Source organism: Actinia tenebrosa, unplaced genomic scaffold (assembly GCF_029948245.1).
Source record: "Actinia tenebrosa isolate PJP-AT-01 unplaced genomic scaffold, QUT_ActTen_1.0 PGA_scaffold14__42_contigs__length_11649687, whole genome shotgun sequence".
In the NCBI taxonomy this organism is placed as follows: Eukaryota; Metazoa; Cnidaria; class Anthozoa; order Actiniaria; family Actiniidae; genus Actinia; species Actinia tenebrosa.
The window spans coordinates 4,248,605-4,275,571 of NW_028292574.1; the positions used below are offsets into that span (position 1 = coordinate 4,248,605).

Below are 26,967 nucleotides of genomic sequence, written 5' to 3' on the forward strand. Positions count from 1 at the left end.
TTTTGATGAGTATAATCCTAGGTAGACCAGGATGATACTCTATATGTAAATGATGTTTTGATTATCTTTTTGTATTAGTGTTTATTGTAGTAATCTGTAGTGTGTAGGTCTACATGGGGGGCGGGGCTCATTACCCCGGCGTGTCTCTGGCGTCTATGTAGGACCCCCCCTTGCTAAAGACCACCATGCTGTCCCTTTTGCACATCTTGGGACACTGGTGCGAAGCTAAAACAAAAAGGGGTTAATCATTTACGGTCAAGGGGCCGACTAACCTCTCCCTTAGGCTTCGGCCGAGCTTCCTGATCAGTCACTGGATAGCGGTGTCGGGGCCGAAATCTCCGGCATAGCCGTAAACGCTTCGCGCTGCCATACTGCGCTTCAGCACAGGGTCTGGAGGTATGGTCCTAACGTTTTCTAAAAAATAAAAATTTAACCAATTCGGGCTAACTAGGGCTTCCAGGGTATAACTATATATGTGCATTGTGAATGGAAGATATACAAAAGTATATCACGTGTCATGATTGGAATTTGATCTTTCCCATTTAAATATCGCGCGAAAATTTTTGAAGACATATATCAGACAGATAATGAAGCAATATTTTCTTTGCTTCTTCTCATGGATTTCCTTATCTTTTAGGCACTTGTTCACTGGTCAATCTTTCTCTTGACCTCATCACTGTATCACCATCACAAAGCCTCAACATTTCCTGTCTTATGTTTTCATTTGTTCTTATCACTACTAAGCCTCTCTCGGAAAACACACGTGTTTTATCTATACCACGTTTTATCGGATAATAGTTGCCTTGATCTCGATGTTAGTGTTACGAATAAATCCGTACTTCTCTTGACGCTGTCCTTTGATATCTTCTGCATAGCTTACAGAAATGTAGGTTATTTTACGTCCATCCGGTGTTGCGCCTCGTAGGGGACAATTTTAGGTCTTATTTTAGGTCAAATTTAGGTCTTTTGTGTAGCACCTGCTTTATTCCAAGTTATCTAAAATAAAATAAAGTAATGCGCAGATTTATGAGTTAGTCTCCGGAGCAAGAGACAAATGGCTAAGGATCGATGTCAGATCGAGTTGCAAGTTAGAGCTTGATTTTTACACAGAAAGTAAAACCAGAAACGAACTCCGGAGAAAAGCCGTCAAAGCAAAGAAGCAAGGAACCCTACTAACATATTATAGCATGTCTGAGAATCGCTCTTAAACTTGATTCAAGCCATATTGCATCAGTGTTTTATCATCGTTTCGGAGGGTTTTTCTCTGGGTTCTCCGGTTTTCCTCCCTCCACTAGAATCAAAAGACGAGTTATGAATAGTACGTCGCTATGTAGACTATTGCATATAGGGGCACAGTGTCTGTAATTGTGTCAAAACCACAAGAGCCTTATGGGCGTCGAGTGCGTCTATAGCGGTGGGTTTCGTGATTAAGCCATCAGTTTGTATCGTCAGATAGTGATAGTAATCTATTATTATTAAATTTATATGTCTTAAGTCGACGACATATGTGTGAACCGCACATGTACTTGAGAGACTTGAGACATTATCGAGGAGTCGGACCGTTTAGTTATGCCTGAAATACCAATGTATTTCACAACTGTTTTGTCCCCAACATGCCTGCTTCTAATCTGCAATCATTCTCTAGAGAAGATTAACGAATAACAACATATGGCCGCCATGTTGGATGGTATACAAAAGACATGGCAACCATGTTGGAGGGTATAACACTGAAGAGACATTAACGCCATGTTGGAGGGTATAACACTGAAGAGACATGGACGCCATGTTGGAGGGTATAACACTGAAGAGACATGGACGCCATGTTGGAGGGTATAACGCTGAAGAGACATGGACGCCATGTTGGAAGATATATGATTGAAGAGACATGGACGCCATGTTGGATGATATATGATTGAAGAGACATGGACGCCATGTTGGATGATATATGATTGAAGAGACATGGACGCCATGTTGGATGATATATCATTGAAGAGACGAGGCAGCCATGTTGGATGACATAACGTAAGATGTGGCATGAGATTGACTTAATAGGGCCAATAGGATGCATATATGGACTGAAATGATTATGACTCTATCAATCATGTTCACCCAGCTTTACTAGCCTTGATAGTATGAGATTGATTTGATAGGGCCAATAGGATGCATATATGGACTGAAATGATTATGACTCTATCAATCATGTTCACCCAGCTTTACTAGCCTTGATAGCATAAGGTATATTTAATAGGGCCAATAGGATGCATATATGGACTGAAATGATCATGACTCTATCAATCATGTTCACCCAGCTTTACTAGCCTTGATAGTATAAGATAGATTTAATAGGGCCAATAGGATGCATATGGACTGAATTAATTACCAAGAATCTATCAATCATGTTCTTTTTTTGTGTAAAATACTTTTGACATTTTCTAAATGATCTTTCATCCAGCGTCACTCAGTCGCGGTTTTACCAAAATAGATTTTCCTGTCGCTTTGTAGACCTCTTTACATCTTTACCTTGGGCGTAATGTTTTCCAATTTCAGACCACGTGTCATTCTCTGAGAAAGAGATTCCTTGTTTGAGTTTTATCCATATTCATTCGCCTTCTCAAAAGCAACCGTCAAACAAAGAAATGATACTCTAGAGAATGACACGTCTCGATTTAACTATTACCAGAATTCTCCTCGAATTCTTTTCTTATTCAAATGTTTTTTATTCCTTTGGGAATCGAAAGTTTATGGCGTTGATTAGACGAACGAGAGGAACAACGAAGAGGATTCTGGTGGTAGTAGAGATATCAAGGGTGGTCAGCAATAGTGCACTCGTCTCTCTCCTCTAGGGTCTCAGGTTTGATTCCTGGACTCAACATCACATACATTAGTGAACCAAGGGCGGTGCAGTGGTAGTGCACTCGCCTCTCTCCTCTGGGGTCTCAGGTTTGATTCCTGGACTCAACATCACATACAATAGTGAACCAAGGGTGGTGTAGTGGTGGTGCACTCACCTCTCACCTCTAGGGTCTCAGGTTTGATTCCTGGACTTAACATCACATACATTAGTGAACCAAGGCTGGTGTAGTGGTGGTGCACTCACCTCTCACCTCTGGAGTCTCAGGTTTGATTCCCAGACTCAACATCACATGTTAGTAGAGTTTGTTAGGTGTCCATTCAATAGTTTTTATCCACGTTTTCTTTTTTACTCCCTCCACAAATAAATTCCAATTCGAACTGTGTGATCAGCAGTACCCTGACTCAGAACAGCCCAGAGGTTATTTCAGGATTCGATAAAACTAAGGTACCAAGGCGATACAAGAGAAATGTACAATTAGCCAATATGTTTTGTTCTTTTTTCCTGATATAACAATTTTTTTGTTCTTTTTTCTTGGTATAACAAATTCAAAAACCAGACAAAGATCCTCGGGCGTTTGTTTTCGCATCCTAGCGATCCCCATGGCAACAAGCCCTATCGATCACCCATCCAAGTAGGCTAATCGTGAGAAGCTTCTCACCGTTGAAAAGTGGCTTAAATGACGGCAGATAAATATCGGTAATCTGTCTCCATTCTAGACATGCGTCTTCACAGATAACGGATAGTTGCGATAGTAGGTTATTAATTACGCTGTGATGTCGGTAGAGCCGGTAAAACTAGACCTCTGTTTGAACTATGACTGAAAAATCAAGCTAGTCAGGCAAAAAAATCCATAATAATAATTCTATAACGAAAAAAGTTAGTTGGAAGGTTTATGGTGATTGATCAAGACTGAAATAGTCCAGCAAATTTTGCGATTTACGGTATTTCATATTCCGAAATTTTGGAATAACATTAACATTCTATCAATACTCTAAAATGAAGCGACCTCTGGGCTGATCAAAGTTTAGCGTAGTAGGTTTTGCGGAGGCTGAAAAAGTGAAGAACCTGGAGAAAAAACCCTTGAATCAAGGGAGAGACCTAACAAACTCTATTCACATGTGTTGCGAGTGCATACCATTTATCCGTGAACGAGTTAACTAACAAAATTGTTCAAAATTATGTAGGTCTACGGTCTACTGAGGTCGACTGAACTTACTAATTTGTGCAATTTCTTTCGAAGTTTTTCATGGATATATGGTATTCACTTTACCGAGTCTGGGAATCGAAATTGAGACCCTAGAGAAGAGAGGCGAATGTACGGACCGTTACACAATCGATTATTAATCGTTCCAACGGACACAAAAATTAGAGATTTGTTCCAAGAGATCTCTGGAACTCCGAAATTATTCCATGTGTTTTGTAACATGTTATTGATGATTAGGACATCTATATCAAAATGTCTGTCATCGATGAATGATGAATATATATTTCCCAAAACAACCGCTCCGATCCTTAATGCGATACATCTATCATCCGGAAAACATTATCTGCAGAGGACCGCCTTTGTAATTTCCGGTGTTTAAAGTAGAAAAACTATTCTTACTCTCGGGTTTGCTTACTGTACTCTGTATCACGTGTCGTAGAATTTGTCAGGGCTCTCCCTTCTATCTATCCAGTTCTAATAGTGGGATAGCCTTATTTTGTGTACTGTTCTAGGAGGAAATAAGCTTCCTTTCTATTGAGGCAATAGACCGCTTTAGCTTCGTATGCAAATTGCCCATTTCAGATCACATGACATTCCCTTGAGAATTATTCTTTTATGAGGAACATGTTAAAATATCTACACATGAAAGAATCAACTCCCAAGAGTGGCATCACGTGGTCTGAAATGTGCACAACAAACAACGCAGGTTAAGAGGTCTATTGCGCATGCGCGCTTCATACATATTGTGAATGAACGAAGCATTTTTTCGCAGACTAGGAGGGGCTGAGTGATAAATTTGTTTTATGACGTAAAAACTTAAGTGTTCTTGTAATCTGGTCTGTCGTACTTTAATTTTATATACTGGTTTTCGTGTGACCTTTTTGGATAGTAACAGTGGGGTATCCAGAACGATTTCAATGGGGGTGGCTGGTGCGCCTAGAAAGACGTCACATAGCGTCTTTTTACTCGGGCTTTCGAAGAAATGCCCGAGGTATAAATTGGGCTTCGTTATTTTTTCTTCTTCAGTCACAAATCGCCCTCGAAGCCCTAAGGCGCATGCGTCAAATCAAAGTCTATGCGCATGCGTAGAATCAGCCGTGAGCACATGCTTGAGTAATGGCGGATATGGGGAAGGACTCGTCGCTGTTTCAAGGAATGAATAATATGGAGTTTAACACCCTCAACATTTTTAGCACGCTTGATTTTGCACAGACTTTGCACCATCTAAAAAGGTGACAATGTTTACGAAGAATTCTTTCGATTTTCTGCTATGAAGCCCGAGTTCACGCAGATATGCGTCTCGTTTAGGTCTTACTTTATCCTTTTTTCTTATTATTTTCCAACTCCAAAGGGGGGTCTAGTCACCCAATTCACCCCCTGAATCCACCCTCAAGCAAGTGTGTAATAACATATTTTTCACTGACTTTTGAGCGTTCGAATTTTATGTCGTGTGGAAAAAGACATGTAATGAGAAAGACTTAGCACTTTCCAATTACACTTTGATTGGCAAATCACCTATTAGACATTCCGAGGTTGAGGAAAAAACTGGGTCGATTTTGCAATGCATTGAATTATGGGGCTGTTTTGTGACGAAACAGACGCCATCTTGGAAATATGTAAAACAGTCCCAACTTAACCCATTTTCCCCCAGGGATGACCAATAGTTAAAATCATCCAAAATGGCTTCCACTAGTTTGCTTTTAGGAGAGATGATTTGAAAAAAACTTGTCATAATTTTTTAATCGTTTTCGACTTTTTTCCCATTTCTTCCCTAACGAAATGCATCTTAATATGGCGTAATCACCCATTTGATTCCACACCCGTTACATTGTAAACCAGTCGCCAAAACAAGCCACTATTGTACAGTATCTTCTCCTAAGCAATAACAAACTTGATTCAAAATGACATATGATTAAGAAGCCGGTATTTTTGTCTGGCTTTGCAAGTCAGAAGCGCCCATGGCCTAAGGGGTCAACGAAGTGGTGTCTAGTTACCTCAATTACTATAATAAGAAAGATAATCTCGATAACAAACTCACACATTTGAGATAGCCTCGACGGTACTACACTATATATACGTACCTTGAAACCAAAGAAACGATGGAAAAACTAATTCGTACAATGGTCGTTCATGAAGTCGATATCGATTAAGATTTCTAAGGCAAAAATGTGCGTTAGAACATTTATAAGATGTAGATATTTGTGCGCGTTGTTTTGAGCTAATTGAAGTAAGTTGCGCATATGTAGTATGTGTGTGTGCGTATATATATATGATCTCTTGTAATTCTGTTTTTTTCGATTGTTTTACAGGGTTGAGTGCTTAACAGAAGTCTAGTTATGAGGTCCATCTTCATCGTCTTATTCTTGCTTGTTGGGTTATCAAAAGGATTGCTTTCTGGCTGTCCAAAACAGTGTGAATGTGGAAGTACTTTCCGCTGCACGGTCAAAGATCTAAGGACGCTAGGGACCTTCCTCCCATACAACGTCACAAGACTGTAAGTCAGTAAACCTATTCGCTTTTCCCCATCTTTTTCTCGTTAGCAATTTCGTTCTATTCATAATTACTTTCTGATTTCTGACAAACATTACATGGAAGTAGAATAAGAATAAACGAAATGGAATTAGAAAAAAATATTTTAGCTCACACTCAAAGACATTTTGCTAAAGTGAAATCTTTTTGAAGATTTTACAATATATTTTGCACATTGGAAGATGAAATTAAGCTCATCTTTTTAGGTTTCTTTCATTCTTCTTTTTTATATTTTTAATAGCTTGGTCTAGATCTGTTGGTTTTTGTTTCCGTGTGAGGTCTCGAGCCCCCAAACAGCGTGTCATTCGTCGCCGAACAAAGCGAAATCGAGAATTCTAATAAATAAATATGACCTTTCTTACGCAAACATTAATGCTGTCCTTCCACTAGGAAATACGGAAGACTAAAGCTCAAATAGTGCTTTTAAAGACAAAACACTTCAAACACCTTATCATATTTTTTCCGTTCTTAAAAACCCGAACGGTAAAATCATTCCCTTAAGTACCAATAAAAGTAGTTATTTACCAAAAATATAGCTTGTAATAATACTAGTTTTGGGTGTTTACAAAATGAGGGTTTTTCTAATTGTCCTTCAACAAAGGGATGGAGTCTTTAAACGGCTAACATCTCTAGTTTTAGCCCGAAGGCAAATTCTCTACAATAGACTTCTATAATAAACACCAGAAGTAAGAATAGCAAGAGTTTGTTTTGGAGCCGTTGAGGCTATGTTTCCAATAATCAAAGTGTGTAAACGCACGCAATATCTTTAGAGACGTGTGAGATGATGTGTTGTAAGCTAAAACAGCAAAACCACCCGAGTTGTTTATTTATCCTACCAAAGCGTACTGTTATTCTTAAGAAACGAGATCTTTCTTCTCGATATTTCAAAAACTGTGTGGTCTAGAGAAGATTTTGAATCAACTATTAAAGCAACCCAAGCTATTTTTTATAACAGAAAAACGAAAAAAAAAAAAAAAAAAAAGGAAAGAAAAATTGATATTCAGTTTGAGAAATCGATATTTTAGTATTTTTCGCTTTTATTTTTTACTTTATTTTTCAAACAGTTCGTATTTCAAAGTTTATTTACTTTTTATCGGAAACTTTGCCAACTAGATTACAAGTTTTTACGTGTTTACCATTGTCAAATATACTCGGTAAAACTGTATTGTGAGGTGTTTTCATCATTTCCTATTATCTCTGTCTAGCTTTCTTCCACTCTTCCCTTTTCTTCTCTGTTTTTTCCATCTTTCCGTTTTCCATTCGACCACAACTATTTCTCTCTCTGATACCAGCTTCTTTGGTCAGTGATTTTTCGCTGTCTTTCTTTTATGATAGCTTTTTCTTTTCGTATCGGGATTGGTTGTTTTATCGTGTTCATATTCAAATATTAAATTAATCCAAGTTGAATTGCAGCTTAATATCAGGCTATATTTTCAAAGTTTTCCTTTTCTTCCCACCTCACTGCATTAAAGAGGGGAATGCAAACGCAAATAATAAATTAGAATGAAAACCAATTAGTTTGGAGAGCTCAAAGGCGTCGTTTGTCTTATGGACTAACTTCCTCGTGTTCAGCCCAGGCATGTCTTAGGGTTTGAGGGTTTGATCAGTGCCCTGACTTAGATCAGCCCAGAGGTTGTTTCAGGGTTCGATCTTTGAGTTAGCTGTGCCCTGACTTTGATCAGCCCAGAGGTTGTTTCAGGGTTTGACCTGTGAGTTAACCATGCCCTGACTTAGAACAGCCAAGAGCTTGTTTCAGGGCTCAATATAATTGGAAGAAATACATAATAATAATAATGGCAATAATACATAATAGTTTAATAATAAATCAGTATTATATACGTTCCGCGCGCGCGTTCGCTTCTGTCTGCTTTCCAATACAAGATAACGAAAATAAAAAGTCGACAATCATAATTGCAGCCAATAATAAATTTCCTTCCTAATCTCTAAAATGAAAGACGATTGTTATCAGAGCTCTCTCATCCAGGATTTACTAAAAATAGAGTTCGATTTACTGTTGCTATGACAACGCAGTGGCTATATTCGTGCGTTGAAGATCCAGAGGTCAAATCATCTCAGACTTGACTGATTTTCGAATGGCGTTATATTTATCTCGCTTTGTCGTGGGTTCTTAAATCAGTATGTTTTGAAACATGTGTCTTTTATTAGCCCAACGGTCCTGCCTTGTCTATGGATCAATGAACCAGTCTGTAAGGCTTGGACCCAGACGCCTAGTAAGAGATTTATTGGGGCAAATGCCTTGAAGGCAAAAGCAGACTGATCGAGGGTATATTCTTAGTTATTTAGCTAATCTTATCGAGTGGTTGCTCTTATAAGCTGAAGGGTCAGGCCACGACATAGAAATTATCTTATAGTGGACCGAACAACAATAAAGTAAATGTAAACAGATGCATTCAGTTTTGATCATATTTTTTCATGTTTTCTGCTGTCGACTTTTTTTTAACTGAATTATATTTAATAGTTTTCCAATTGTTCCCAAGAGAGTCAAAGGACAAAGACATGGCGACCATGTTGGTGTATTACTAAAAGGAAATCCGAAATCTTTGTTCATCAACATGGCGGCGATGACGTCACGTGCTAACGAAGGAATCAGTGGTCGATTTTTTCTTGTGTCAATCCCCTTGTATCCGGTGTTTTTGATACGAACCTTTTACGAAACAATAATAATAATTTATACGCACCTCGTTTATACTTATTTCAATAAAGTTAGTCACCAAAAACCTAGAAAGCCGTGATCGCTGAGAATTGTGGGAAATATTTTATATCCAACAAGTAAAGCTTTTGACACAAACTGCAGCAGTTGAGGATGCTCAGAGGAGGTGAACTTGTAACTGGTAGAAGATCTCAAGTCCATCAAAAGTTATCAAGCGGTTGAAACATGTAAAATGTATCTACCGATAATCCTTGTCAGTCTCAGCTTTGTAGCTTTTCTGGTGACTATTATATAACTTTATTGAAATAAATGTATACTGCAAGTTTACAATAATGAAAAGTTACGATATTTAACGGTACAAGTTGTCTTAATAACGATAAGGGCTAATTAGAAAAAGACAACCAAATAGTATAAATGCATCATTGTTTGAGTTTCCTAGTAATATTCTTTGTAAAGAAAAGTGTTGTAAGGTATGTTTTTCTTTCTGCAGAGATCTATCATCGCAAGGTATAACCGAAGTGCCTGACGGGAGTTTCATCAACTACACCGATTTAGTTTACTTGTAAGTAAGGATTGTATTACTACATGCGTCCCGTGGGGCTGAGGGATGGGGGGATGAATACATCCCTTGGGAGAGTAGTAAGGACCGTCTTGAGTTTTGGAAATTAAACCCATTCGAGAATGACCGAATGTAAATATCCCGTGAGGGAGGGAGTAAGGATGCTCTTATGTCAGGTTTTAAGCCTAAGGAGGAGAGGGAGGGAGGGGGGGGGGGGGGTGGGGGGGGTGGAGTGTATCTAGTCGGTAAGGGAGTAAGGATCGTCCTTGCTTTATTGGAAACCCATGGGGGAGGGGAGATTAAAGAAATGTCCCGTGGGGGGAGGAGGTAGATGTTACTTTGTTTTATTACCAAAGAAACCCAAGGGGGGAAGGGTAGAGATCGATGTCGTTTCTTATCATCAGTTTTGGTTTCTCTCTAGATCACTTGCAAACAATTCCATACGATCGCTGTCAAGGAAATCTTTCTTAGGCTTGCAAAAACTACAAGAACTGTAAGTAGATAGAAATGGATGGGATGAAGTTGAAGGAATACGAGGAGTGGAAGGAACAAAGGAAGGAAGGAAGGAAAGAAGGGAAGAGGAAGGGAGGGACTGGGAGAAGTTTTTTCAGTGAGTTGTGTTTAACGCATCACGCATGCGCATCTCAAAAAAAATCCCAAATTACGTGATTTTCTTTCTATAATCATGCTTGTCCTTGTGAAGTACGGGTGATGCGCGTTCCTAATGCGTCCGCATTCATCTTTTTAGTAGTCAGCGGGTTCACTCCCCGTACCACAGGTAGCCCATCGGACCATTCTAATCTAATCTTCCTAATTTCTTTTTCATAGTCACCTTCAAAACAACGGCAAGATACAGATGGATGAGAAAGTATTCAGCTTTTTACGATCGTTAAAAGTCATCCATCTCGAAGGGAACCAAATGAACACGCTCGAAGCGGGCATCTTCAACCTCACCAAAACCATCAACATCACCAAAGAAACCATGAAAGAGAATATTCATTGTAACTTCTACAAGAAGCCCCTGACAGAATGCATCGGCCCGCATATTCCCAAGTGCATAGAAGCACTGAACTTGAAAGACGAGGAACTCGCGAAATTCGAAATCCAAGGTTGCGCGCATGCGCAGTGTGATGTCAAAGAAACGGGCAAGACGATCGAGTGCTACATGGCTTCGAGGAATGCTAACGAGACGTCTTGGAGTATCCTTGGAGATAATTCAGCCGTTAAGCTTGCGTTATGGACGTTTGGCCTGCTTGCCGTCGCGTCAAACTTTCTCGTACTTCTGACGCTGGCTTGCAATAGTGACGCCCGCAAGTCAGCGGTGTGTGTCTTCGTCATGAACTTGTTGCTAGGCAACATACTCATTGGCATCCATCTTGTCATTTTTTCTGTGTCAGACACCTTAACATACGGGAACTTTAAACGATACGGTGAAGGACGATGGGAAATTCAATGGTGTTTACTGTTATTTTGTATCAAGTCTATTGGACTAATTCTGGTGGTGTTGTCACTAGTTCTTGTGACAATAGAGAGAATTCTAGTTATATTTTTCAATTCTCCTCGACATATTGACTGTTGTCGATCCATTGGTTATGTCATGGAGAGTTGGTTATTCGCCGGTGTTGTGGTCATTGTATTGTGGACCAAAACTGGATCATGGGGCTACCTGTGTTCTACACACGCCAACAGCAGAGACTTCATAGACATCGACAAAGGAATCAAAATCAGCCTGTTTGCAGTCTGCGTGGTATTAATAATATTATACATTTGTTTACTCTGTCGAGTCAAACGAAAAAAACACGAGAATCGTGAATACAGGACTACTGTGCGCATGCTCATACTTTTACTCTCGACATTCATCTTCTGGGGTGCTCCATATATGGTCATGGTATTGGTCGTACCCAGGTTTCTAACGGTCACAGTGTCCATGCAGACATTAGCTATTTCACTGACCGTCAATGCATGTCTCCATCCGTTTATTTATTCGTACGATAACGATAATCTAGAGAATTTGTACAGTGCTTTAGCGTGTAAAAGAGACTCGTGTTTATTTGTCCCTCTGGCCGTGCAAGGACAGACGTGTCTTCCTAAAGAAGATGACAAGGCTGAACAAGAACGTGACGTCGAGCTCGGAACCGTACCGCGCAAGAGGTCACTGGAGTCAATATCGGTTCCTGAACACCACCTTTCCAGTACATATAGTACCGAGGCTTGCGCTAGACTCTCTGGAATCCCTAATACTACAGGTTTAGTAGCTGTTAGAGGGTCTGAGGTGTCAAAAACCGAAGGCGCTGTCATCATTAGGAATAAGTCCCCAACAGAATCCAATTATCAAGAAGATTGTTCAATCCTCGTTCATTCAGCGCCATCTTCTCCCGCTGCTTCGACTACAGGAGCACGACCATTTATCATCGAGGAGCACAGCGAGTGCGGGACCTTGTCTTCTGATACTAATGTCACGTGGCTAAGTAGTGACTGTCCAAGTCATGCGCATTTGCGGATAGGAGATGGGAATTCGACCACATCGAGTCGAGCGTCGTCGATCCCGTTAGGCAAGTCAGCGACATCACCTCGTATTCCTAGAAAAAGATTATCTTCTGTGAAGTCAGACTCGGAGAAAAGTGACGATGAGGAAACTCACAGACGGAAGTCTCCTCCACCTTGTATACCAATCCCGGTTCTTGAAGAAGACAATAAAAATGATCAACAGAAAACAGAAGATGTCAGCAAGAGCAGCCGTCCAATGTCTCCTGTTGAGAAGCTTTTTAAAGTTCTTTCACCGAAGATGAGAAAGAAGCGACCAAAAACTGACGAAGGTCTTACTGGTGACCCTAAACCCTCAGGGGTAAGCCAAGGTAAGAGGTCAAAATCAATGTTACTTGGAAAAGAAGCCAAAACGACTCAAGTCAGCGAGAATGTGCTGGAACCACTTCCTCCTGTAGTACTGCGGGATAGGAAAACGTCACAGGCTCGGGATAAAAGGAATGCGGTAGTTGTCATGGAAACAGGAGAGAAGGGATTAGAACTAAAGCGACCGTTGAGTCCAAACGAGGAAAATGACACAAGAACGAAGGCTGGTTCATTTTCGGTAGGAAAGCCAGCGAACCCTAAATCCATGCTGAGACTAAGCAACAAAGACAAGAAGAAGAGGAAGATTAATCGTAGTCTTTCTGAACCCGTGCCGAAAGTACGAATCTACGAAAATCCCGTGGCGGATTTTGAGAACAATAACAAAACAACGGAGGACAGAGACGTCATATCAGGTGGAGAAAGTGTCCCCACGTCTCCTACGAGAATATTAGCCAAGTTAGAAGAAGGCGATACCGTACCTGAACTACCCAAAGGCATCAAACCTAAGTGTCGAAATAGTACTTCATCTACGAGTTCTAGCTTACGATTATCCAATAAGAGTCTAGAATGGGATCCGAGCTATGTCGATGAGACGTACTCAGATGCCCTACCCCCTCGCCCCACAGCACCACCAAAGGAAGCCCAAACATCGAACACACCTTCATCGAGTCAGAGATCTAGTTATTCAGGCGATCAAGTGGATTCTAACTTCAAGGTAGATCCATCGAGTAGGTTCAGTCTGGAGTGGGATCCTACGAGCGTACAGATGAGACTCAGCGTTATCTCCCATGAGTCGAGCGCGGGCTCAAGTTCCGAACCGTCGAGCGAACCAACTGTAGTATAATTGCCCTATTTCACTATGACGTCACTGCTTGTTTATGTGGGGGATAGAATCGCCAAATCCAATAGAAAATTCAACAAAATTTGCTCCTAGTAAAACAGTTTAATCTAAAATGGCCTGGTTTTCAGATATAATATGTGTTAATATGTACTAAAAAATATTCTGAGCGTTTGCTGGCTATGCTACTTCTCGTCGTGGATTGATACGGGTTTTAGAACAACTTTCGGTGAATTTGCGTTGATTTGACCCCCTCCAACGACCATGATCCTTTGCGTTTAAACAATAGACTGTTTTGATGTGACGTCATAGTGAAATAGGGCAATTGATATTACCTCCAATAGTGGCTTTTGCAACATCACGTAATGGCAGCCACGACACGAGGCAAAGGGATTCTTTTCCCACTGGGAGACTAAATTCTTTCTCACGTAAATCAGATTAGTACACATTCCATTGTTTCTGCCTCCTGTCATGGCTGCCATCACGTGATGTTGCAAAAGCCTCTATAGACCTCTTTACCTTCGTATGCAAATTACCCATTTCAGATCACATGACATTACCTTGAGAATTATTCTTTTATGATAAACATGTTAAAATACATGTGTAAAAGGAATAGCATACACGATAAATCTTGTTTTAAAGATACGCAATAATTTGTATTTCTACGATTCGCGTCTATGTTGTAAGTCGCCATTCTTTCCATGATCTTCGTTAGATCATTCCACGCAAATCGTATTCCAAGACGCAAGGAATAGGCCAAATATTAAAGATAAATTAATTTATTACATTCTTCGTTGTCGTACATACTTTACTTCATTTGACGTGATAATTATTAATGCTAATAATTGTTATGGATTATTAATATAAGGTATTTATGAAATTATTAAGTAGGTTAATAAATGAAAAATTTCAGTATCGCTGCACTCACTGATTTTTGTAGTTGACATCCGTACCTCTAGCAAAGCCTTTTACCTTGGGCGATGTTTTCAAACCAAGTGTCATTCCCTTGAGTATTATTCCTTTTTCTTAGGGCGTAATGTTCTCCCATTATAGACCAAGTGTCATTCCCTTGAGTATTATTCCTTTTTCTTAGGACGTAATGTTCTCCCATTACAGACCAAGTATCATTCCCTTAAGTATTATTCCTTTTTCTTAGGGCATAATGTTCTCCCATTACAGACCAAGTGTCATTCCCTTGAGTATTATTCCTTTTTCTTAGGACGTAATGTTCTCCCATTACAGACCAAGTGTCATTCCCTTGAGTATTATTCCTTTTTCTTAGGACGTAATGTTCTCCCATTACATACCAAGTGTCATTCCCTTGAGTATTATTCCTTTTTCTTAGGGCATAATGTTCTCCCATTACAGACCAAGTATCATTCCCTTAAGTATTATTCCTTTTTCTTAGGGCATAATGTTCTCCCATTACAGACCAAGTGTCATTCCCTTGAGTATTATTCCTTTTTCTTAGGACGTAATGTTCTCCCATTACATACCAAGTGTCATTCCCTTGAGTATTATTCCTTTTTCTTAGGACGTAATGTTCTCCCATTACATACCAAGTGTCATTCCCTTGAGTATTATTCCTTTTTCTTAGGGCATAATGTTCTCCCATTACAGACCATGTGTCATTCCCTTGAGTATTATTCCTTTTTCTTAGTGCATAATGTTCTCCCATTACAGACCATGTGTCATTCCCTTGAGTATTATTCCTTTTCCTTAGGGCGTAATGTTTTCCCATTACATACCAAGTGTCATTCCCTTGAGTATTATTCCTTTTTCTTAGGGCGTTATGTTCTCCCATTACATACCAAGTGTCATTCCCTTGAGTATTATTCCTTTTTCTTAGGGCATAATGTTCTCCCATTACAGACCACGTGTCATTCCCTTGAGTATTATTTTGTTTAACGGTTGTGCATGTAAAGACACATGGCTGTCGGATGCAACTCAAACAAAGGATCTCATTCTTATGAGGGTGACGTGGTCTGTGATGGGTAAACATTACGCCCAAGCTAAAGAGGTGTATCAAATAAAATAGTGAGTGTTGGTGGGATGAATGATGGGTGCTGGGTTTGGTCAGTTGGATGTATGGTTAGAGTGGTAGAGTGCCGACTAGAACAGCAACTCCTTTTTTGACCTCCAGATAAGGAATTAGTACGAGGTGATCTATACCATTACCACGAGTCATCGTATCCTACGTTCAGCAGAGTGGTGACTGGAACCAGAAGATTGGCGGGAAACACGACCAGCGTGCATGACTTGATCGTGTTGCCATAGCAACTCAGCTAGAGTGTTCAGGATTGGTGCGATTTCCTGATGAAAAAAAAAAAGAAATACTTCACTCTAGAATTCTTAAGCACACTAATGGACCCTTCTAGCTAGGGTGCAATGTTTTCCCATTTCAAATCACATGTCATTCCCTAAAGTATCATTTTTCTGTTTAATGGTTGCACATGAGAAGACACTTGAATTTGATATTTTCAGGAATCAAAATCGTTTCCCACGGCTTTATATATTACCCATTCATTCAACTAAAACTTTTCCTGGAACCATCCTTTCTTGGTCTTTCTTCGGCAAATTTAGAGCTTGTTGTTCCCAGTCTTACCATTATTCCTGCTCTTCCATCAAGGCTGCGACCATCTGAGAGCCTGGGTCCATCTACATTTGCTATTTTTAGCACAGGAATTGACCACTGTTCTTCAAATTCTCTTAACTCTTGTTCAGTGATGTCACTATGCAAAAACTGGTCAAATCTGTCAGGATGATGAAAGAATAATCTAGTCAATTTTCAATTTTTATGAACCCTCAAATAACCTCTGGGCTGGTCAGGGCATGGTTACCTCACAGATCAAATTGGAATTTACCTTATTTAGTATTGCAGAGGGAGAAAAACTAAAGAACCCAGAGAAAAACCTCAAATCAGGGGAGACAAAAAAAGAAACTTACACACATGTGATGCAGAGACCAGGAATCAAAACTAGAGTCCCTAGAGGTGAGAGGCGAGTATACTCTCCCTAAAAGCCATTCAGAGGATGAGGAAGAAGCTGGGTCAAGTTATAATTAAATTGAGTTTTGAGGCTGTCTTAGAGGATGTAATTGATGCCTTCTTCGAAATATGTCCCCCAAAAAACCCAAAATACATTGCAATGCCAATTTGACAGAGTATTGTCATCATCTCTGGAATGGCTAATACCACTGTTATTCCCTAAATGATAATTGGAAATGAGAAAAAGGAGAGTCCTGTTATCCCCCCTTCATCTCCCCCACTGCATCCCCTACCCCATCCCCTGATATCTTCTTCTTTATTCTTTATACTAACAGTAACAGAAGATTTTGGAACTTACCTTGTTGCAAGAGCCAAGGTAAGAACATTCTCATTTGGTTCCAGTAGATGGTTTATCTAGACAAATGACATGAAAGATATCTCTATGACCCCTCTCTATCGTGGTCAATTTTTGCTCATAACCGTCTTGCACAACATGCTAACGCCAAGTTTTAGCAGCCAGTTACAATTATTGCAAGCAAGTTCTATGATTGATTTACACAAAATACTTATGTTGTCAGCATGTTGAGTGCGACAGTTATAAGCAAAAATTGTGTAAATTGGCCTTCATGAATACAAAAAAAGAATTGCAATATGGATGAAAGTGTTTGACTGTCAATGACATTTTAGAACATGTGGAAACTGGAAAACCTCGAAAAACGTATTCATCACACTCAATAGACCTTGGTAACACATAAGTCTCAAAAGTACTAAAGTGTTTGACTGTTGGTTGATGATAAGGGCAAGAAGCAATTTTTTTTGCAATCCAATATCCAATATAGTGTTTTCAAATAATTTAAAAGACATTTTGATTTTGCAGAAAATTTCATCATAAAATCACTAGTAATGAATGTTAAAATGAAAATCATAGGACAAGAGCTGCAAATTCGCCTTAAAATAGTGTTTACGATCCGGAGATCCAGCAAACCGAAGTCCAGTCCAGTCCAGCCATGGTCGGTTCCGGTTTCCAAAATAAAAAAATCGCTCAAAATTCAGAATCCAGAAGGATTAATCAAATTTTAGATAATGGGTATGTTTTTACTATACATTACGGTTATCCATAGCCATTCAAAAGGTGAAAAACTGAAAAAAAATTTTTTTTTTTGTGCTAATAAGTTTTAGTAGGATTCACTTACTTGGTTTGGCAGCTCATCAAAACTTGATCTGTATTAATAAAAGATAAAAGCATTGTACTCTAAGGTTAATACTTATTGCTATTACAATTTAATGATGATAATCAGCAAATACTGAGGGGGGGGGGAGGGTCACTACTTGGTCAAGTATTCACAAAAGCTTACCTGTCAGTAAAGGAAAACAAGAAGATCACAGCGTCTGTTTTAGACTTGCAGGCCTATGACAAGACTACAACACTGAGTAACTGGAATAAGGCACTGGCTAAACGAGGAAACATGTTTCCTTAAATGTTTCCTAGCCTGCGTCACATCTGGAATTTTCTTTGTAGAAAATTCCAGATGTGACGCAGGCTAAATGTTTCCTAAGGTTGCAAAACTGTCAGGAAACATCGGGACTTTTTTTTGTGTCTTGGAAGCAAAATTCGTTGCACGCAGCAATATTTTGCATGTGGCTAAACTGGGAAACATCAAGGAAATATGTGCGCGGTAAACATGTTTCTGGAAACATGTTTCCTCGTTTAGCCAGGGCCTAAGGTTAAGCAATGTTCCTAGCAAATTCCTCCTCACAAATACATAAGTTCGTAGAACTGGTTAGGGCTGCGCTCAGGTCAAGTTCTAAGTAATGTTTATTTTGCTGGAGGTCTTCATAGACTCATTTTGGTAAATTTTGGCTTTTTAAATCCTTATATGTTGTGTAAATGATTTTTGACTGGATTTCAAAACTCACACATATATGTTATCTACGATATCAAGTCCTATCATTTCAAAGAGTTACATCATTCTAGAAAAATCATTTAAAATGATTATTCTAATTTATAGAAGCCACCTTGATGATGATGATAATAATAATAATAATAATAATAATAATAATGATAATGATAATGGGGTAGTGCATTTCACATGGTCTCAATGCGCTTTACAATAATAACCAGTGGAGGACTTTACGGGCTGCATATTAAGGCGCTATTAGCAGCCATGCAGCTTACAATCATGAGTATGAATTCTTAGTAGATTAGCATTATGCTTTCAAATTGGAATAGGCTGTTGAACCAGGAGACAATCCCCTATGATTATGAAAAAGGTGTATGTGATGTATATCAATCAGACTAGTTACTCACAGGTAGTAAGTGGTCATATTTCTTCTTCACATGGTCCCCACAGTCCCAGAACTGGAATCTGAATATCACGACTTTAGATGAATTTATGAGCTGAAATAAAATAAAATAAATCTGGTTAAGGACTTTACAGTCTAGTAGAATCTCAATTAGTCCTTACAAGTCTTAATTTACAAACATATATTATTGCAACATGAAGAAAAATAGCTTGTTTTGCAGCCTTTTAAAAACATCATTATGCTAGGGTGAGGGTGCCCCATATCTTGACCACAACCAATTAGCTCAGTTTTGGCATCAGTCTGTTGTACGGGAGGTCATGGGTTTAAGCCGCAGCTAGACCAATACTGAGGTTTTTAAAATATCTGACTAGAGTATCTGGTGTTGCCTTGGCTCTGAAAATATCTGCAAATGGTTAGACTTTCACATTTTCTTGGTCTTAGAACATCATACTGTAAGCCCTTTTATATCTTATTGATAGAACTCATTAGCTTAAATGTTTTCCCATTTCTGATAACATGGAGCAGCATTTCTTTGCTTAATTGTTGCAAAAATAATTGTTGCAAAATTATTTCCAGCTACCTTGACTGGCCAGTAAATAACAGATGTCTGAATTCCAGGAGTTTCAATATGGGTGCGAGGAATCTCTGTTACAAAAAGAAAACCAAAGTGAACTCCCTGGATAAGATGCTCTTTAAGGGAGGCTATCACAAGGATCGCAAGACTAAAGCAGGACAGGATTCTAGCTCTGTTGGGTTCCTAGTGACAGTTTTCCCCATTTTCTACTCATTTATTACTATCTTAATAGCTGGCTGAAGTGTTATCAGTATACACAAACGGCCCCTGTCTCGATAGTCCCTGTATGAAGTTACTGCCTTAATGCCTGTTCCAGGGGGGGAACTCCCTTTGTTCAGGTGGTAGGGATGATCGGCGGTCGATTTTTAAAATAGCCCCTAAAAGGTATGCATAAATTAAAAAGGCTCTTAAAACCAACCTGATTTCAAACCCTAAAAGGTACAGCTTTATTTCAGTAATTTACTATTAACCCCGGCTATCAATGCCGGTTTAACGAATGACAGGACAGCGTATACCAAGATTACAACAATGATCATATTACAGAAATATTTAGTGCATCATTGTAAAGTAAACAACGGCATAGCATGGATAACGCGCATAATATATATGACCCCAAAAGGTATGGAGTTATGTTACATAATTGACTTTTGAGCCGGAACCCCTAAAGGGGATTACCCCTACCTCCTGAACAAAGGGAGTACCCCCCCTCCCCCGGTGCCTGTTTCTATGCAAATAAAGTAAATAACATTGCTTACCCTGTCCACTGAGTTTTGCTATAGTGCTGGTCTTACCAATACCAGCTTTGCCACTCAATAGTATCTTGTAGTTAAGTATATCAGGGGGGGACTGCATTGGGAGGCTGGGCATTTCCAGTAAACCTATCATATAAGGACAAGAATAATGAACCTAGATGACACGGCACCATGTTAGTACTCATGTGAATGGTAAATTCCATTGTTTAAACTGGCCTGTGTAACCTCATTCTGAAGTGCTTGAATGTGAGGCTAATCAAGGAAGAGCTATTTAATCATTTAACTCAAGATGGCTGTCTAGTGAAACATTTCCATATTTCCATGGTATGTATGTGGCTACCTTTCTTACTCCATACTTGTAAGTCTGCCAATAATCACCATGAAGTCTCCAATTCTTCCTTCTTAATCCTTCATCAAAGAATTTTTCAAAAATCCATTCCTCCCCAAAACTAGGCTTTATAAAACAACACAACCGTAAAGAACCCTTCGCTATTATAAGCTGAAGCCTAGCATTTGGAAAAGCGACTGATAATAACAGAAACTAAAGACAAGACACCAAACTGAATAAGAGAATTATATAAAGCTATCTTTTCACATACCAAACACTTTACGTCTGTTTCTTCTCAAAATTCCAGCAAAATATTCCCGGCCTTCTTGGGAATCTTGCCAGTTGAACTGGATAACAGATCCTCTAGGTTTAAACATTATTGCATTTGCTAAAAGTACTTAATTTTTATTGAGAAAATTTGAACATTTATCTACACGACGTCCGCCATTTTGGAACCCTTGATCAATAACACTGCTTGGGATCCCTGTGTTAAAGTTTTTGACCAACGACTTCCGGGTCCAAAACAAAAAGCAAATCTATAAAAAATTTCTCCATTTTTCTTTATGAGAGAAGTTGTTGTCTAAAGTTCTAATTGTTTCAGGTGGAGGTTAAATCATTGAGAATATTTTTCGCTTTATTTTAGTGGTTTTTGATGAGCAGCTTTACCCGGAAATACGTCACAACTTAGTGCTCGCTTTGGACTCAACATGACAAAGAGCAAACATGGCTACTTCACTTGGTGCAAAAGTCCAAAAAAGTGATGAAAACTCAAGAAAAAAACTGTAAAAGGTTTGTTTCTGTTGCATATAGACATTTTTAATAATTTGTAAGGGAAAATATTGGGTTTGTAGACCGTTTTCAGCGCTATTCTTGAAAAGAAAAGCAGTGCTTTTTTTACGGGAGAGTAAAAGTCTAGTGTTTAGTTCGGTTCTGAGTTCAGGTGCAATAGGAATGTAGAGTGTATTTTACTTTTGAGCTCCCTTGGCGAAGACCTCATTGCTGGTTATGAATTAAACAAAAGTTTCGTCATTAGAAACAATTCTTTATTTATCTGTGCAAAATAATGACGCACGGGAGTATGGTAAGGTGAAATTTAAACTGCATCCGGTTACCAAAAATAGCCCATGGCGCGCTCGCTTAAAGAAGTTTCCTTCTCAGTATTTATGCTCTCTTGATTTTAGACAGTTTGTTGTAATTCAAGCTTTCTAGCTATCATTGTTTTGTCTGTGGCAACATTGCCATTCTATCTTCTTGGCATTCGTATGTATTTTGCTATGGATTTCTTCATTCGGGTTGATCGCTACCAAGAAATGCAAATCTAGTCTTTTCAATGTTTAACAAATTGAGCTCGGCTTCCAAGAAATTGTTGAAAATAAGCCAGCACCCGTTTCCGTGGCTTGTGATTGGTGGAGTTTTGATCGTATGACATTGTTTTGGCATTCAGACTTTAGGGCACAGTTTTTTAACGTGTATACGTTTTCCTTGATGGGCATCTTTCTATAGCAACTGAAGACTTTCATATTCAAACTATGATTAAGATATTTTCATTTTTTGTGACTTGCTATTGACGGATAATGTTATTTTGTACATTTCATTGGTCATTTCTTGCCCCATTTCAACGTGTTTTTCTTTCTTTTTGGAATGTTTTGGCGAGTACGTTATTAATCACATTACTGTCTGCGAGGTGTCTTTTGTTTCTTATGTTTCTCATGAAAAAAAATTAAGCCGAGCTTGTTGGGTCTAAGTTATCCGGCAAGCCTACTTCCTCAGTATTTTCTCTGTTTCTTTGTTCGATAATTTTATCCCATGGCATAAAAAAGTTATACCAATTTATTGTTAGAAATGCCAAAAAAACATTAAGGAACCATTTTAAATTGCTAATGTTAATTCTAAAGACAGGATGGGATTTATAGACTATGGAAAGAACAAGAGTAATGACATAAATGATGATCGTGATAATCAAAACTGATATCCGAAAACACCTCAATTGATTCTGGTTCATTTTGAGGAACAATGTTGAAGTAAGCGACAAAAGCACCTCGCAAACCCTGTACATCCCGTAACTTATGCCAACAGCAAGCTCAAAGTGGAATACCAATGTGTAGCAAATGACTCGAGTCTTGCCTTGCAAGATATCTGGGTCAGAGCAATTTGCACGTACAGCATGAAATCCATCGCGGATGGGGAACTCGAAACAATCATGACTTTGATCGTTTTTGCAGCCGTATGAATACTCGAGGAAAAGGAAATGACCAAATCCGATGAAGACAGAAGTTATAAAAAGAAGAGAAACCCGAGACAATGCCTTCTTAGCTTCTGAGAGGGTTTTTTCCTGTAATAGAATTTTTCCCTGTCTTAGATAAACCACAGTCTCGTTCCTGTCGTTTTTCTTGGACTTTAGGATGCCTGGGAACACGTTGAAGGCTATTAAGTCCACCAGATCGTTCCATTTTCCTGTTATGAATAAAATAATGGCAGTCACTAAAAACAGGATCCAAAGGAGGAAGGCAAATGAGGAGGCGATGATGCTGTACTCGATCAACTCCATTTTGTATCAGTGATATGGTTGCAAACTCATCAGAGCGTTAAATCTAAGATTGCCTTTTATGGTCATCAATTGCCTTCTAAAACTAAAAAGAGACTTTCTCGGTTCAATAGGGATGTGAGAGAGGGATTATGACTAAAATTTGGCACTAGAAAGGAAATTCGAAGACGTACGAGGTTTCAAAGACTCGTGATGGTTCGCTGTTGGGATCCCGAGTCACCAACCTTCTCTTATTTCTTACTGTTGGGGGAAAAATACTTAAAACGGGCTAAATTTAAAAAATAACCACACAGAGCTAAAGATTAAGTGCTATTTCTCAATGATCGGGTAAAATTTCGAGGCTTTATTTCACGTTTCAATGATTTTATTGAAATTTTTGATGAATCCCCATACATTTTCTCATAACATGACACCACAGAAACCAAGCTTGGGCTACCTGTGAAGAGAATAGCATTTTACAAACTTTTATGTGTACTGCTTTTGCAGGATCGTTATTAATGTTTTCCTTAATGTGACCCCAAACTTCAATTCCATATAATAGTATATAAGTTTTATTAGTGAATGAAATAATTAGATAGTCAGGGATATGTCTGTTCTGAAATGGCTGTCAGGATCCTTTCTCAATTTAAAAAAATCCTTTAAAGCTATCTTTATTAATTCTTCTCATGCGTTATTAAAAGTTCCAAAAGTGCTAAAGATTATTCCAAGATATATTTGATATAGAAATTAACTGAGTTACTCATTCTATTTCCACTATTGTTAAAAACCATGATTTTAGTTTTGTCTACATTAATATATATATTAGATGTGTCATAAAAGTGTTGCAGCTTGTTTATGTCAGCCTTTCTTTAATTTTCACTGCTGATTTGTCATTTGAATATGAAGAGGTGGTTATAGCATAGAAGTTGACCTAGATACTAATTTATCTCTTTTTGTTATACTTATCCCCTTATACGTTTCTGCAAGACTTTGGTCCCCTATTTTGAATACTGGTACAATAAATCCATAACTCCATTCTTCAAGGAAGTGGTTTGATTTCAGTACTAGATTGAATAGTCGTTTTAAAGGCGATATTAAATGTTTTTCACCATATTTAAGTAATTCATTCAGAACCTTGTCTCTACCAGGTGATTTGCCGTTTTCAAGTCGCCTTATAGCTTCCGATATTTCAAGGAAGGAAATTTCCGACTGAATTGAGCTGTAAACTTGGATAATCGTTTGCTGTTGCTGGTCTGCTTTCTTATCGATGTTTAGATGAGTTTTCGTGTTTTGGTTTTTGAATATTTTATAGAACTCTTGGCATTTCTATTTTTGAGGCAGGAATCCGACGCCACCAAGAAATGCAAATCTAGTCTTTTCAATGTTTAACAAATTGACCTCGGCTTCCAAGAAATTGTTGAAAAGAAAGCCAGCACCCGTTTCCGTGGCTTGTGATTGGTGGAGTTTTGATTGTATGATATTGTTTTGGCATTCAGACTTTAGGGCACAGTTTTTTAACGTTTACGTTTTCCTTGATGGGCATCTTTCTATAGCAACTGAAGACTTTCATATTCAAACTCTCTGATTAAGATATTTTCATTTTTTTGTGACTTGCTATTGACGGATAATGTTATTTTGTACATCTCACTGGTCATTTCTTGCCCCATTTCAACGTGTTTTTCTTTCTTTTTGGAATGTTTTGGCGAGTAAATTATTAATCACATTGCTTCGTGCGAGGTGTCTCTTGTTTCTTATATTTATCATCAAAAGCCAGTTTCTTACTGGCTTGAACGATTACTTTAGAGAACTGTGTCATAACAACCAGTATGTGGAGCCTACGCCAATCAGCATTGACAAGACCATTACTACGCCACCTAAACTCAGTTACATAGACGTTCACATAGCTCTGTCCAAAGTGAAAAAAAAACGGCAGCCGGTCCCGAAGGAATCCCTTATTGGTTCTGGAGCGAAAACGCGTTATACCTCGCTCGCGTGATAAAATATCTATGGAACTTGTCATTAGCAACGGACACCTGGCCTAGGCAGTGGAAAATGTCTAACATCAACCCTTTGCCTAAGATCGATGCTCCTTCTGAACATGGAGAATTCCGGGGAATAAATGTTACTCAAGTCATCGCATGCAGTTTTGAAAAAGTAGTTTATCACAAGTTTGTTAAGGATCTCGCGGAAAATAATCTTAGCTCTACTCAGTTTGCATATAGAACTGTCTGTAGCAGTACCGATGCTTTCATCAAGATTCAGCATGACTACCTTAGCTTTCTCGATGATAAGAACTGTAGTGCAGTTTGATAAAGTAAGGCATATTCTGTTAAGTGAAAAACTCAAATCACTTTTTTTTAGATCCTTTTATAACTAACTGGTACCTTAGTTTTCTTAAGGATCGCAAAAAGCGAGTAATTTACAGTGGTACAGTATTGGAAAACAGTTAATAAGGTTACAACCCAGGGTAGCGTTTAATGACCTAGAAGTTAATTTCAGTTCGTGAGTCGTGCTTGCCAAGTACGCTGACGATGCCACACTAGCAGTGGCTGTTGACAAAGATGGTCATGATGAGTCAGAAATAGCTGTAAATATGTACATGGACTGGGCATATAGCAACTGTATGCCGTGTAATCTAGCCAAATTCAATGAGTTAGCTATTTGCAAAAAGAACATTGTCGGTAGTCAGTTCATTCCAGTCAGGGTAATTACCCAGTTGAATTCTGTAAAGATCTTAGGCGTCACATTTCAGAATAACTGTAAATTTTCAGAACACGTACGACTTAAGCTAGTAGAAGCCAATAAGTGTCTCTATATCATTAGGTGTTTACGTGGAGGGCTTTATACAAACTGAGTAGATTATCTTTTTAAAAGTATAGTGTTATCTAAGATCTTATACGGAATCATGATTTACTTATATTTATTTATTTTTATTATTTTTTACATTTTTTTATTCATATTTCACAACTTTATAACATACAAATTAATATACAATAATAATAACAATAATAATAATCTAAAGCTAAATAAAGAAATAAATAAAATAAACAATAACCGAACTAAATAGTAATTAACTAAATAAATTATACTAAACTGAAATAATAGCTTAAATTTCAAAAGAAAAACAAGAAATTTGTTGTGAAATCTGGAATATTCTACGCTGTGACAATTCCTTAATAAATTGCTGGATTTCTCTTGATATTGTATACGAAGACCAGCAATTCTATCTTTGTTTGTACACTACATTAATCATGATTTATGGTGCTTCAACGCCAGAACTAACTACGATAAAAAATGTTTAACTAAGTGTTTTAAACGTAAATATATTTCCTATCCTTGAAATATTTGCAGCTTATTACAAAAATCAGATTTTAAAGAACTTTTCAAAGATAAGTAATATGCCCGAACATCCTCTTTTTGCATACTTGCCAAAAGTTAAGGATTCATCCAGAAGACTTCGCAATAACACCTGTCAGTTCCCTAATGTAAACACGGAGCGCTTTAAACAATCGTTTGTAAATAGATTAATTTTGAAATATATAGTTTAGTGGTACGTTGATTCTTAGAGATTGTTCACTCGTTTAGCTATATAGTATAACTATGATCTATATCTTTAGTATTTTGTCACAATTACCTATGTAAGGATAGATATGTACTTTTATCTATTTACAATAAAGACATTTATTTTTAAATTGAACTTGTTGGGATTATGTTATCCAAGCCTACTTCCTCATGCAGTCTTTTATCTGTTTCTTTCTTCGATAATTTCAGCCCATGGCATAAAATAGTTATATATATTTACTGTTAGAAATCCCGATAAAACAGTAAGGATCCATTTCAACTCCGGATCCTTATCGTTCATTCTAAAGAAAGGATGGGAATAAAAGAATACGCCAGCAGTGACACAAATGATGAACGTGATAAGGAAAACTGATAACTGAAAATACTTTAAATTATTCTGGTTCATTTTGAGGAACAAAGTTAAAGTAAGCCT

General features: G+C 38.3%; 2 protein-coding genes and 1 pseudogene across 5 annotated transcripts in view; 2 read left to right on the top strand and 1 right to left on the bottom strand.

The window, feature by feature from the left end:
- The window catches only part of LOC116298039 (uncharacterized), a 29,172-nt gene extending 14,882 nt beyond the window's left edge, over positions 1–14,290 (top strand). For 3 of the 4 annotated variants that reach the window (XM_031706380.2, XM_031706378.2, XM_031706379.2), the window contains exons 3-6: positions 6,368–6,552; positions 9,749–9,820; positions 10,239–10,310; positions 10,646–14,290. In XM_031706380.2, coding sequence (XP_031562240.2) covers positions 6,395–6,552; positions 9,749–9,820; positions 10,239–10,310; positions 10,646–13,511 — 3,168 coding nt within the window. In that variant the 5' untranslated portion in view covers positions 6,368–6,394 and the 3' untranslated portion in view covers positions 13,512–14,290. Of the gene's footprint in view, positions 1–6,097; positions 6,227–6,367; positions 6,553–9,748; positions 9,821–10,238; positions 10,311–10,645 lie in introns of those variants that run through there. The other variant, XM_031706381.2, reaches the window with a different exon arrangement.
- On the bottom strand, positions 14,269–20,895 carry LOC116298051 (ciliogenesis and planar polarity effector 2). The gene is made up of 9 exons (XM_031706395.2): positions 20,721–20,895; positions 20,125–20,247; positions 19,376–19,440; positions 18,800–18,889; positions 17,847–17,899; positions 17,685–17,712; positions 16,850–16,905; positions 16,111–16,258; positions 14,269–15,818 (listed from the first exon to the last, which is right to left on the bottom strand). Exons 1-9 carry the CDS (start codon positions 20,824–20,826, stop codon positions 15,690–15,692), a joined length of 798 nt encoding a protein of 265 aa, XP_031562255.1. The 5' UTR covers positions 20,827–20,895; the 3' UTR covers positions 14,269–15,689.
- A 4,130-nt stretch (positions 20,896–25,025) lies between these two features.
- Positions 25,026–26,665, top strand: LOC148911252 (uncharacterized; annotated as a pseudogene).
- Positions 26,666–26,967: the final 302 nt, after the last annotated feature.